This window comes from Oncorhynchus kisutch, linkage group LG21 (assembly GCF_002021735.2).
Source record: "Oncorhynchus kisutch isolate 150728-3 linkage group LG21, Okis_V2, whole genome shotgun sequence".
In the NCBI taxonomy this organism is placed as follows: Eukaryota; Metazoa; Chordata; class Actinopteri; order Salmoniformes; family Salmonidae; genus Oncorhynchus; species Oncorhynchus kisutch.
In genome coordinates, this window is record NC_034194.2 from 29,286,309 (window position 1) to 29,298,664 (window position 12,356).

The following is a 12,356-nucleotide window of genomic DNA, read 5'->3' on the forward strand; positions in this document are numbered from 1 at the left end:
TGCAGTACATTCATAACAACATGCAGTACATTTCATAACAACATGCAGTACATTCATAACAAATTAAGCCATAACTTGAACATTAATGCCAGTGATTTATAAAGCCTGTCCCAAGTAATGTAATGGTTGGTGACAGCTCGGTGTGTGTGTGTGTGTGTGTGTTCAAATGTGAGAGTCACTGCGTGCGTGTCTATGTGTGACATCATAGCTGACGTTACCAGAAGCCGCTCTATGATGCTGAGCCGCCAGGTCCCAATGGACTGATGACGATGATGATGATAATGTGTTACTAATCTCCATTCTGTCAGCTCCTAAAGTCATCTCTTATTTATCAGTTGCGTCATTCAGCCAGCCGCCCTCAGTGAAGTCAGACTAACTGAGCATGTCTGCCCCAACCCTGCCACTCAGTCTCTCATACAGGGAAACAGACGTTTCCTGTTGCAGTGTAATGGCGATAACTGAGAGCCCTTTGCATTGTAGCCTGTAGGGACATGTCCAGTAACTCACCTCATTAACCATTTTGAGAAGCAACCACCTCGAATATACTGGGATACCATGATACAACAACACGCATGCGCTCCCACACACACACACACACACACACACACACACACACACACACACACACACACACACACACACACACACAGCTCTGTGGCTCTTCCATCTTGAAGAGCTGATCATTTCTGACCAAATTGGTCTAATGTGTTACCTAGACAACCACAGGCTCCACATTCTCAGGACGTCAAATCGTGATCTGGTTGGTTGATTAGGTTGTTGATGTCATTTCAGAGGTGCCAGACAGTGGGAGTCATATCTTCCTGATACTTCCTGGATTTGGACTTCCAGAGAGTCACAAAGTCAAAGATCAGGGAGGGTGGATTGTGAGGATTGTTGTGAAGCTTCAAGACTGCTAGAGCTGCCGTGGTTGTAATACTGCATGTGTGAAATGCATGAAGCCATGTGTACGATGTGGGCGAGGGAATGGATACAGTATTACAACTATGTTGTTGTGGAATTGACAAGTTACTTACCTGCGGTGTTATTGTGTTTCTGTATCTAAATAGGACATGAAGCTGCGAGAGCTTCTGGACGTGAGCACCCTGGTGGGGAAGATGGAGAACAGGATGCTGACGGTGGTGAGCGGACCAGACATGGTCAACATCACATATCTCAACTTCATGGCCTTCCAGGAGGAGATCGCCAAGGTAAATACACATTAATAGCACCTCTATGAAACATAAATAAGGTATTTAGTACACATTAATAAGTGTCACGCCCTGGTCAAAGTATTTTGTGTTTATCTTTATTTATTTGGTCAGGCCAGGGTGTGGCATGGGTTTTTGTATGTGGTGTGTATGTATGGGGATTGTAGCTAGTGGGTTGTTCTAGTTAAGTCTATGGCTGTCTGAAGTGGTTCTCAATCAGAGGCAGGTGTTTATCGTTGTCTCTGATTGGGAACCATATTTAGGCAGCCATATTCTTTGAGTTTGTCGTGGGTGATTGTCCTTAGTGTCTTGATGTCCTTGTTCTGTGTGTATGTGCACCAGTATTAGGCTGTTTCGGTTTTCGTTACGTTTATTGTTTTGTAGTGTTTGTATTTAGATTTGTGTTACGTTTGTTGAATAAACATGGATCACAATCTACACGCTGCATTTTGGTCCGACTCTCCTTCACCACAAGAAAGCCGTTACAATTAGGGCTTTATTAAACATGAATAAAGGACTTATTATGGGTATAGTTGATTTAGTTGATATTCATTTGACCAGGTAGGGTAAAGAAATATATTTTTATATTGAACCTTTATTTTACTAGGCAAGTCCGTTAACTTATTGATGCACCCATGCCTTTAGCGGGATCATTTTCGTCAACATCCGCTGAATTGCAGAGCGCCAAATTCAAATTAAATTACAAAAAATATTTAATTTTCATGAAATCACAAGTGCAACATAGCAAAACACAGCTTAGATTGTTGTTAATCCACCTGGAATGTCAGGTTACAAAAAAGCTTTTCGGCGAAAGCTTGGTATGCACCAAGCGTTTATGTAAGGACATCTCTCTCAGCAGACAAAACATTGCTAGCAGCCAAGTAGATTGGTCACGAAAGTCAGAAAAGAAAAGCAATAAAATGAATCGCTTACCTTTGATGATCTTCAGATGTTTGCACTCACGAGACTCCCAGTTACACAATAAATGTTCCTTTTGTTCCACAAAGATTATTTTTATATCCAAAATACATCCATTTGGTTGGCGCGTTATGTTCAGAAATCCACAGGCTCGAGTGGTCACGACCGGGCAGACGAAAATTCAAAATAGTATCCGTAAAGTTCGTAGAAACATGTCAAGCGTTTTTTCGAATCAATCCTCAGGTTGTTTTTACAATATATAATCGATAATATTTTCTCTCTCTCTCCTATTTCAATAGTCTGCTCCAAACTGTTGCGCATGCAAAACGCTGCTGGCACCCACCCATGATCTTTCTCGCTAATTCAAAAAATAATAAAAGCCTGAAACTATGTCTAAGGACTGTTCACAACATGTGGAAGCCATTTGAAAAGGAATCTGGTTGATATCCCTTTAAATGGAGCAAAGGCAGGCAATGGAACAGAGAGCTTTCAGGAAAAACAGCACTTCCGGGTTGGATTTTCCTCAGGTTTTCACCTGCAATATCAGTTATGTTATGTTCACAGACAACATTTGGACAGTTTTGGAAACTTTAGAGTGTTTTATATCCTAATCTGACAATTATATGCATATTCTAGATTCTGGGCCTGAGAAATAGGCAGTTTCATTTGGGTACATTGTTCATCCAAACATCAAAATACTGCCCCCTACACTCAACAGGTTAAGAACAAATTCTCATTTACAATGGCGGCCTACCCTGGACAAACCCGGACGACGTTGAGCCAAATGTCCGCCGCACTATGGGACTCCCAATCACGGCCGGATGGGATTCAGCCTGGAAATTAGCCAGGGACTGTAGTGACGCCTCTTGCACTGAGATGCAGTGTCTTAGACCACTGCGCCTCTCGGGAGAACATAAATTAGTAATTTAGTCATCTTCGGAGTTTGGCCAACACTTATATTAAGATATTATGAATAAGGGATGTATCAAGTGCTTATTACTAATTAATGAATAAATACGCTATTTCAGTCCATGAAGTGTGAGTTATTTAAGCTAGTTAGACCTACACTGAACATATTATTCGTGTGTAATTATAAGGTCTGGTGTGTGGGTGGCTAGTTTGCACCTCCAATAGACCTTCCGCTATGTGTCTTCCCTCTGATGGTGTGTGTGTGTGTGTGTGTGTGTGTGTGTGTGTGTGTGTGTGTGTGTGTGTGTGTGTGTGTGTGTGTGTGTGTGTGTGTGTGTGTGTGTGTGTGTGTGTGTGTGTGTGTGTGTGTTATTCCGGTGCAGGAGTGGGCAGAAGAGTTGTTTGGCCTGGCGTCTAACCTACTGGCCCAGAACATGTCCAGAGAAGCATGCCTGGAGAAAGCGTAAGTCCCTGGACACATCACACCATCACACACACTAAGAGGTAGCAGTGCTGTTCATATCCATCAGAGTCCTTCTGGGGTGGAGGGTCACTCTGCCCCGCTTCACACTACTCATATCCCGAGAGAGAGAGAGAGAGAGAGAGAGAGAGAGAGAGAGAGAGAGAATGTTTACTGTTCATTTTTATTGTTTATTTCACTTTTGTATATTATCTACTTCGCTTGCTTTGGCAGTGTTTCCCATGCCAATAAAGCCCATTGAATTGAGAGGGAAAGTGGGGAAGAGAGACAGGGAAAGTTGAGGAGAGAGAGGAAGAGACAGAGGAAAAGTTGACGAGAGATAGGAAGAGAGAGAGGGAAAGTGAGGGAAAGAGTGAGGGTGAGATGGAGGAAAAGATGGAGAAGAGAGAGTGGAGGAAATGGACAGGGCTGCACATGACATGTATCACATCACACACACACATGCATACAGACACACACTCACACACACACACACTCACATGCATACAGACACACACTCACACACACACACACACACTCACATGCATACAGACACACACTCACACACACACTCACATGCATACAGACACACACTCACACACACACACACTCACATGCATACAGACACACACTCACACACACACACTCACATGCATACAGACACACACTCACACAACACATAGACACTCACGTGCATACAGACTCACACACAGACACTCACATGCATACAGACACACACACAGACACTCACATGCATACAGACACACACTCACACATAGACACTCACGTGCATACAGACACACACTCACACACACACTCACATGCATACAGACACACACTCACACACTCACATGCATACAGACACACACTCACACACACACACACTCACATGCATACAGACTCACACACAGACACTCACATGCATACAGACACACACTCACACATAGACACTCACATGCATACAGACTCACACACAGACACTCACATGCATACAGACACACACTCACACATAGACACTCACATGCATACAGACACACACTCACACTCAGACACTCACGTGCATACAGACACACACTCACACATAGACACTCACGTGCATACAGACACACACTCACACACACACTCACATGCATACAGACACACACTCACACACTCACATGCATACAGACACACACTCACACACACACACACTCACATGCATACAGACACACACTCACACACAGACACATGCATTAGACACACACACAGACACTCACATGCATACAGACACACACACACACACACACACACACAGAGAGACACTCACATGCATACAGACACACACTCACACACACACATTCACATGCATACAGACACACACTCACACACAGACACTCACATGCATACAGACACACACACAGACACTCACATGCATACAGACACACACAGACACTCACATGCATACAGACACACACAAAAACATACACACACACACAGACACTCACATGCATACAGACCACACACACACACACACACTCACAAACACACACACAGACACTCACATGCATACAGACACACACACACACAGACAGACACACACACACAGACACTCACACACAGACACTCACACACACGCACACACACACACACACACACACACACACACACACACACACACACACACACACACACACACACACACACACACACACACACACACACAGACAGACAGACAGACACACACTCTCACACACATATAGACCGTTGACTTTGTTGTGACTCATCCCTCGGTTCCTCTTAGCAACTCATTATCATCTCTCTCTCTCTCTGTCTCTCTCTCTCTCCTTCTCTGTCTCTCTGTCTCTCTCTCTCTGTCTCTCTCTGTCTCTCTCTCTCTCTCTCTCTCTCTCTCTCTCTCTGTCTCTCTGTCTCTCTCTCTCTGTCTCTCTGTCTCTCTCTCTCTGTCTCTCTGTCTCTCTCTCAATTCAATTCAATTCAAGGGCTTTATTGGCATGGGAAACATGTGTTAACATTGCCAAAGCAAGTGAGGTAGACAACATACAAAGTGAATATATAAAGTGCAAAACAACAAAAATGAACAGTAAACATTACACATACAGAAGTTTCAAAACAGTAAAGACATTACAAATGTCATATTATATATATATACAGTGTTCTAACAATGTACAAATGGCTAAAGGACACAAGATAAAATAAATAAGCATAAATATGGGTTGTATTTACAATGGTGTTTGTTCTTCACTGGTTGCCCTTTTCTCGTGGCAACAGGTCACAAATTTTGCTGCTGTGATGGCACACTGTGGTATTTCACCCAGTAGATATGGGAGTTTTTCAAAATTGGATTTGTTTTCGAATTCTTTGTGGATCTGTGTAATCTGAGGGAAATATGTCTCTCTAATATGGTCATACATTGGGCAGGAGGTTAGGAAGTGCAGCTCAGTTTCCACCTCATTTTGTGGGCAGTGAGCACATAGCCTGTCTTCTCTTGAGAGCCAAGTCTGCCTACGGCGGCCTTTCTCAATAGCAAGGCTATGCTCACTGAGTCTGTACATAGTCAAGGCTTTCCTTAATTTTGGGTCAGTCACAGTGGTCAGGTATTCTGCCGCTGTGTACTCTCTGTGTAGGGCCAAATAGCATTCTAGTTTGCTCTGTTTTTTTGTTAATTCTTTCCAATGTGTTAAGTAGTTATCTTTTTGTTTTCTCATGATTTGGTTGGGTCTAATTGTGCTGCTGTCCTGGGGCTCTGTAGTGGGTGTTTGTGTTTGTGAACAGAGCCCTAGGACCAGCTTGCTTAGGGGACTCTTCTCCAGGTTCATCTCTCTGTAGGTGATGGCTTTGTTATGGAAGGTTTGTGAATCGCTTCCTTTTAGGTGGTTGTAGAATTTAACAGCTCTTTTCTGGATTTTGATAATTAGTGGGTATCGGCCTAATTCTGCTCTGCATGCATTATTTGGTGTTCTACGTTGTACACGGAGGATATTTTTGCAGAATTCTGCGTGCAGAGTCTCAATTTGGTGTTTGTCCCATTTTGTGAAGTCTTGGTTGGTGAGCGGACCCCAGACCTCACAACCATAAAGGGCAATGGGCTCTATGACTGATTCAAGTATTTTTAGCCAGATCCTAATTGGTATGTTGAAATTTATGTTTCTTTTGATGGCATAGAATGCCCTTCTTGCCTTGTCTCTCAGATCGTTCACAGCTTTGTGGAAGTTACCTGTGGTGCTGATGTTTAGGCCAAGGTATGTATAGTTTTTTGTGTGCTCTAGGGCAACAGTGTCTAGATGGAATTTGTATTTGTGGTCCTGGTGACTGGACCTTTTTTGGAACACCATTATTTTGGTCTTACTGAGATTTACTGTCAGGGCCCAGGTCTGACAGAATCTGTGCATAAGATCTAGGTGCTGCTGTAGGCCCTCCTTGGTTGGTGACAGAAGCACCAGATCATCAGCAAACAGCAGACATTTGACTTCGGATTCTAGCAGGGGGAGGCCGGGTGCTGCAGACTTTTCTAGTGCCCTCGCCAATTCGTTGATATATATGTTGAAGAGGGTGGGGCTTAAGCTGCATCCCTGTCTAACCCCACGACCCTGTGTGAAGAAATGTGTGTGTTTTTTGCCAATTTTAACCACACACTTGTTGTTTGTGTACATGGATTTTATAATGTCGTATGTTTTACCCCCAACACCACTTTCCATCAGTTTGTATAGCAGACCCTCATGCCAGATTGAGTCGAAGGCTTTTTTGAAATCAACAAAGCATGAGAAGACTTTGCCTTTGTTTTGGTTTGTTTGATTGTCAATTAGGGTGTGCAGGGTGAATACATGGTCTGTTGTACGGTAATTTGGTAAAAAGCCAATTTGACATTTGCTCAGTACATTGTTTTCATTGAGGAAATGTACGAGTCTGCTGTTAATAATAATGCAGAGGATTTTCCCAAGGTTACTGTTGACACATATTCCACGGTAGTTATTGGGGTCAAATTTGTCTCCACTTTTGTGGATTGGGGTGATCAGTCCTTGGTTCCAAATATTGGGGAAGATGCCAGAGCTAAGTATGAATTTAAAGAGTTTTAGTATAGCCAATTGGAATTTGTTGTCTGTATATTTGATCATTTCATTGAGGATACCATCAACACCACTCTCTCTGTCTCTCTGTCTGTCTCTCTCTCTCTCTCTCTGTCTGTCTCTCTCTCTCTCTCTCTGTCTCTCTCTCTCTCTCTCTCTCTCTCTCTCTCTCTCTCTCTCTCTCTCTCTCTCTCTGTCTCTCTCTGTCTCTCTGTCTGTCTGTCTCTCTCTCTCTCTGTCTCTCTCTCTCTCTATGTTTCCTTCTTCCCCTGTAATAGCCTTGTTTTTAGATACCAATCCGAACTGGTAACCATGACATACAAAATAATGATATCCATATTGATATGGAATAAAGAGATGTTATTATGTATCTAAACTATGGAGTCCCTCAAACACATTCAACTATTTCAGCTATTCATTCTAGCTTAGTCCAGATGGAGATCTGTATCATGAATGTTTTTTCTGCTGTGTCCTGTCCTGTCCTTTCCTGTTGTGTTGTGTTGTGCCATACGGACCATCTAGTGAATGTTTGTCCATAGAGCTGAAACGCTCCAACCACTCAGTAAGACCAAAAATAAACAAAGTACCCTTACACACACACACACACACACACACACACACACACACACACACACACACACACACACACGCTAAATAAACCCAGCAGGTCCACTTTTTTGAAGAAAGACAGTTTGTTCGATGAAACATTGGTTATTTCTATTGGACCAGGCTCCTCTCCTCAGTAGGAACCGGTCCTGGTAAACGGCCACTGGCCTTTCCGGTAAACTCTGACATTAGCAGTTTACTTCTGCACTGAAAATAGCTTTGCCTTATCTGGAAAGTAAACATCTCAGGCTGGCACAGGCTAGACCACCATTCTTCAGTCCTTGTCATAGGGACCCACAGGATGTGCAGGCTTTAGTTCCAGCCCTGTACCAACGCAACTAATTTAGCAAATTCTCATCAAGACCTTGATTATTTTTAATCAGGAGAAGGACTTACCAAGAAAAACTCCCAAAAGGACTAATTTGAGGTAGAAAGGAGTTGGAGATTTCTTTTAGCTCCATTGTACAGAATGCGGACAGGTGACTGACATCTTCCGCTGAGTGACCTGACCATTGGTGTGTCTCGTTAATCAACAGGCCATGTCAAAATATACTGTACATGGGTGAATCAATAGGCCATGTCAAAATATACTGTACATGGGTGAATCAATAGACCATGTCAAAATATACTGTACATGGGTGAATCAATAGGCCATGTCAAAATATACTGTACAAGGGTGAATCAATTGGCCATGTCAAAATATACTGTACATGAGTGTATCAATAGGCCATGTCAAAATATATTGTACATGGGTGAATCAATAGGCCATGTTAAAATATACTGTACATGGGTGAATCAATAGACCATGTCAAAATATACTGTACATGGGTGAATCAATAGGCCATGTCAAAATATACTGTACAAGGGTGAATCAATAGGCCATGTCAAAATATACTGTACATGGGTGAATCAATAGGCCATGTCAAAATATACTGTACATGGGTGAATCAATAGGCCATGTTAAAATATACTGTACAAGGGTGAATCAATAGGCCATGTCAAAATATACTGTACATGGGTGAATCAATAGGCCATGTCAAAATATACTGCCATGTCAAAATATACTGTGCATGGGAAATATTTGGGTGCCTGTGAATCCGGAGACACAGAGACCCAAAAAATCTTGTCAACAACATTATTTAAAAAACGAGGGGAAATCATTGTTTGGCCCCTTAGGATCCACAGTGTCTAAGAAGTACTGCCATAATGTCTCTTTGTTTTAGTTTATGTAAGATGTCACCTCCTCTTGTCACCTCCTCCTCATGTTCTATGGCTTCAAAGAGCAGGGAGGAATATCGTAGTCCATGTTTTATTACTAATAGCAGGGAGGAATATTGTAGTCCATGTTTTATTACTAATAGCAGGGAGGAATAGCGTAGTCCATGTTTTATTACTAATAGCAGGGAGGAATATTGTAGTCCATGTTTTATTACTAATAGCAGGGAGGAATAGCGTAGTCCATGTTTTATTACTAATAGCAGGGAGGAATAGCGTAGTCCATGTTTTATTACTAATAGCAGGGAGGAATATCGTAGTCCATGTTTTATTACTAATAGCAGGGAGGAATATCGTAGTCCATGTTTTATTACTAATAGCAGGGAGGAATAGCGTAGTCCATGTTTTATTACTAATAGCAGGGAGGAATAGCGTAGTCCATGTTTTATTACTAATAGCAGGGAGGAATAGCGTAGTCCATGTTTTATTACTAATAGCAGGGAGGAATAGCGTAGTCCATGTTTTATTACTAATAGCAGGGAGGAATAGCGTAGTCCATGTTTTATTACTAATAGCAGGGAGGAATAGCGTAGTCCATGTTTTATTACTAATAGCAGGGAGGAATAGCGTAGTCCATGTTTTATGTTTTATGTCTTATTACTAATAGCAGGGAGGAATAGCGTAGTCCATGTTTTATTACTAATAGCAGGGAGGAATAGCGTAGTCCATGTTTTATGTTTTATGTCTTATTACTAATAGCAGGGAGGAATAGCGTAGTCCATGTTTTATTACTAATAGCAGGGAGGAATAGCGTAGTCCATGTTTTATTACTAATAGCAGGGAGGAATAGCGTAGTCTAGTGGGCTTCTTCACAGTGTCATCTGGTAATGACATAACCTAGTGGGCTTCTTCACAGTGTCATCTGGTAATGACATAACCTAGTGGGCTTCTTCACAGTGTCATCTGGTAATGAAATAACCTAGTGGGCTTCTTCACAGTGTCATCTGGTAATGAAATAACCTAGTGGGCTTCTTCACAGTGTCATCTGGTAATGAAATAACCTAGTGGGGTAGACAACATACAAAGTGAATATATAAAGTGCAAAACAACAAAAATGAACAGTAAACATTACACATACAGAAGTTTCAAAACAGTAAAGACATTACAAATGTCATATTATATATATATACAGTGTTCTAACAATGTACAAATGGCTAAAGGACACAAGATAAAATAAATAAGCATAAATATGGGTTGTATTTACAATGGTGTTTGTTCTTCACTGGTTGCCCTTTTCTCGTGGCAACAGGTCACAAATTTTGCTGCTGTGATGGCACACTGTGGTATTTCACCCAGTAGATATGGGAGTTTTTCAAAATTGGATTTGTTTTCGAATTCTTTGTGGATCTGTGTAATCTGAGGGAAATATGTCTCTCTAATATGGTCATACATTGGGCAGGAGGTTAGGAAGTGCAGCTCAGTTTCCACCTCATTTTGTGGGCAGTGAGCACATAGCCTGTCTTCTCTTGAGAGCCAAGTCTGCCTACGGCGGCCTTTCTCAATAGCAAGGCTATGCTCACTGAGTCTGTACATAGTCAAGGCTTTCCTTAATTTTGGGTCAGTCACAGTGGTCAGGTATTCTGCCGCTGTGTACTCTCTGTGTAGGGCCAAATAGCATTCTAGTTTGCTCTGTTTTTTTGTTAATTCTTTCCAATGTGTTAAGTAGTTATCTTTTTGTTTTCTCATGATTTGGTTGGGTCTAATTGTGCTGCTGTCCTGGGGCTCTGTAGTGGGTGTTTGTGTTTGTGAACAGAGCCCTAGGACCAGCTTGCTTAGGGGACTCTTCTCCAGGTTCATCTCTCTGTAGGTGATGGCTTTGTTATGGAAGGTTTGTGAATCGCTTCCTTTTAGGTGGTTGTAGAATTTAACAGCTCTTTTCTGGATTTTGATAATTAGTGGGTATCGGCCTAATTCTGCTCTGCATGCATTATTTGGTGTTCTACGTTGTACACGGAGGATATTTTTGCAGAATTCTGCGTGCAGAGTCTCAATTTGGTGTTTGTCCCATTTTGTGAAGTCTTGGTTGGTGAGCGGACCCCAGACCTCACAACCATAAAGGGCAATGGGCTCTATGACTGATTCAAGTATTTTTAGCCAGATCCTAATTGGTATGTTGAAATTTATGTTTCTTTTGATGGCATAGAATGCCCTTCTTGCCTTGTCTCTCAGATCGTTCACAGCTTTGTGGAAGTTACCTGTGGTGCTGATGTTAGGCCAAGGTATGTATAGTTTTTTGTGTGCTCTAGGGCAACAGTGTCTAGATGGAATTTGTATTTGTGGTCCTGGTGACTGGACCTTTTTTGGAACACCATTATTTTGGTCTTACTGAGATTTACTGTCAGGGCCCAGGTCTGACAGAATCTGTGCATAAGATCTAGGTGCTGCTGTAGGCCCTCCTTGGTTGGTGACAGAAGCACCAGATCATCAGCAAACAGCAGACATTTGACTTCGGATTCTAGCAGGGGAGGCCGGGTGCTGCAGACTTTCTAGTGCCCTCGCCAATTCGTTGATATATATGTTGAAGAGGGTGGGGCTTAAGCTGCATCCCTGTCTAACCCCACGACCCTGTGTGAAGAAATGTGTGTGTTTTTGCCAATTTTAACCACACACTTGTTGTTTGTGTACATGGATTTTATAATGTCGTATGTTTTACCCCAACACCACTTTCCATCAGTTGTATAGCAGACCCTCATGCCAGATTGAGTCGAAGGCTTTTTTGAAATCAACAAAGCATGAGAAGACTTTGCCTTTGTTTTGGTTTGTTTGATTGTCAATTAGGGTGTGCAGGGTGAATACATGGTCTGTTGTACGGTAATTTTGTAAAAGCCAATTTGACATTTGCTCAGTACATTGTTTTCATTGAGGAAATGTACGAGTCTTGCTGGTATAATAATGCAGAGGATTTTCCAGGTTACT

General features: G+C 42.1%; 1 protein-coding gene across 1 annotated transcript in view; it reads left to right on the forward strand.

Moving 5' to 3' along the window:
- The window catches only part of LOC109884894 (1-phosphatidylinositol 4,5-bisphosphate phosphodiesterase beta-1), a 241,621-nt gene that overhangs the window by 134,644 nt on the left and 94,621 nt on the right, over positions 1 to 12,356 (forward strand). The window contains exons 4-5 of the mRNA XM_031800167.1: positions 1,068 to 1,208; positions 3,419 to 3,498. Coding sequence (XP_031656027.1) covers positions 1,068 to 1,208; positions 3,419 to 3,498 — 221 coding nt within the window. The remainder of the gene's footprint in view (positions 1 to 1,067; positions 1,209 to 3,418; positions 3,499 to 12,356) is intronic.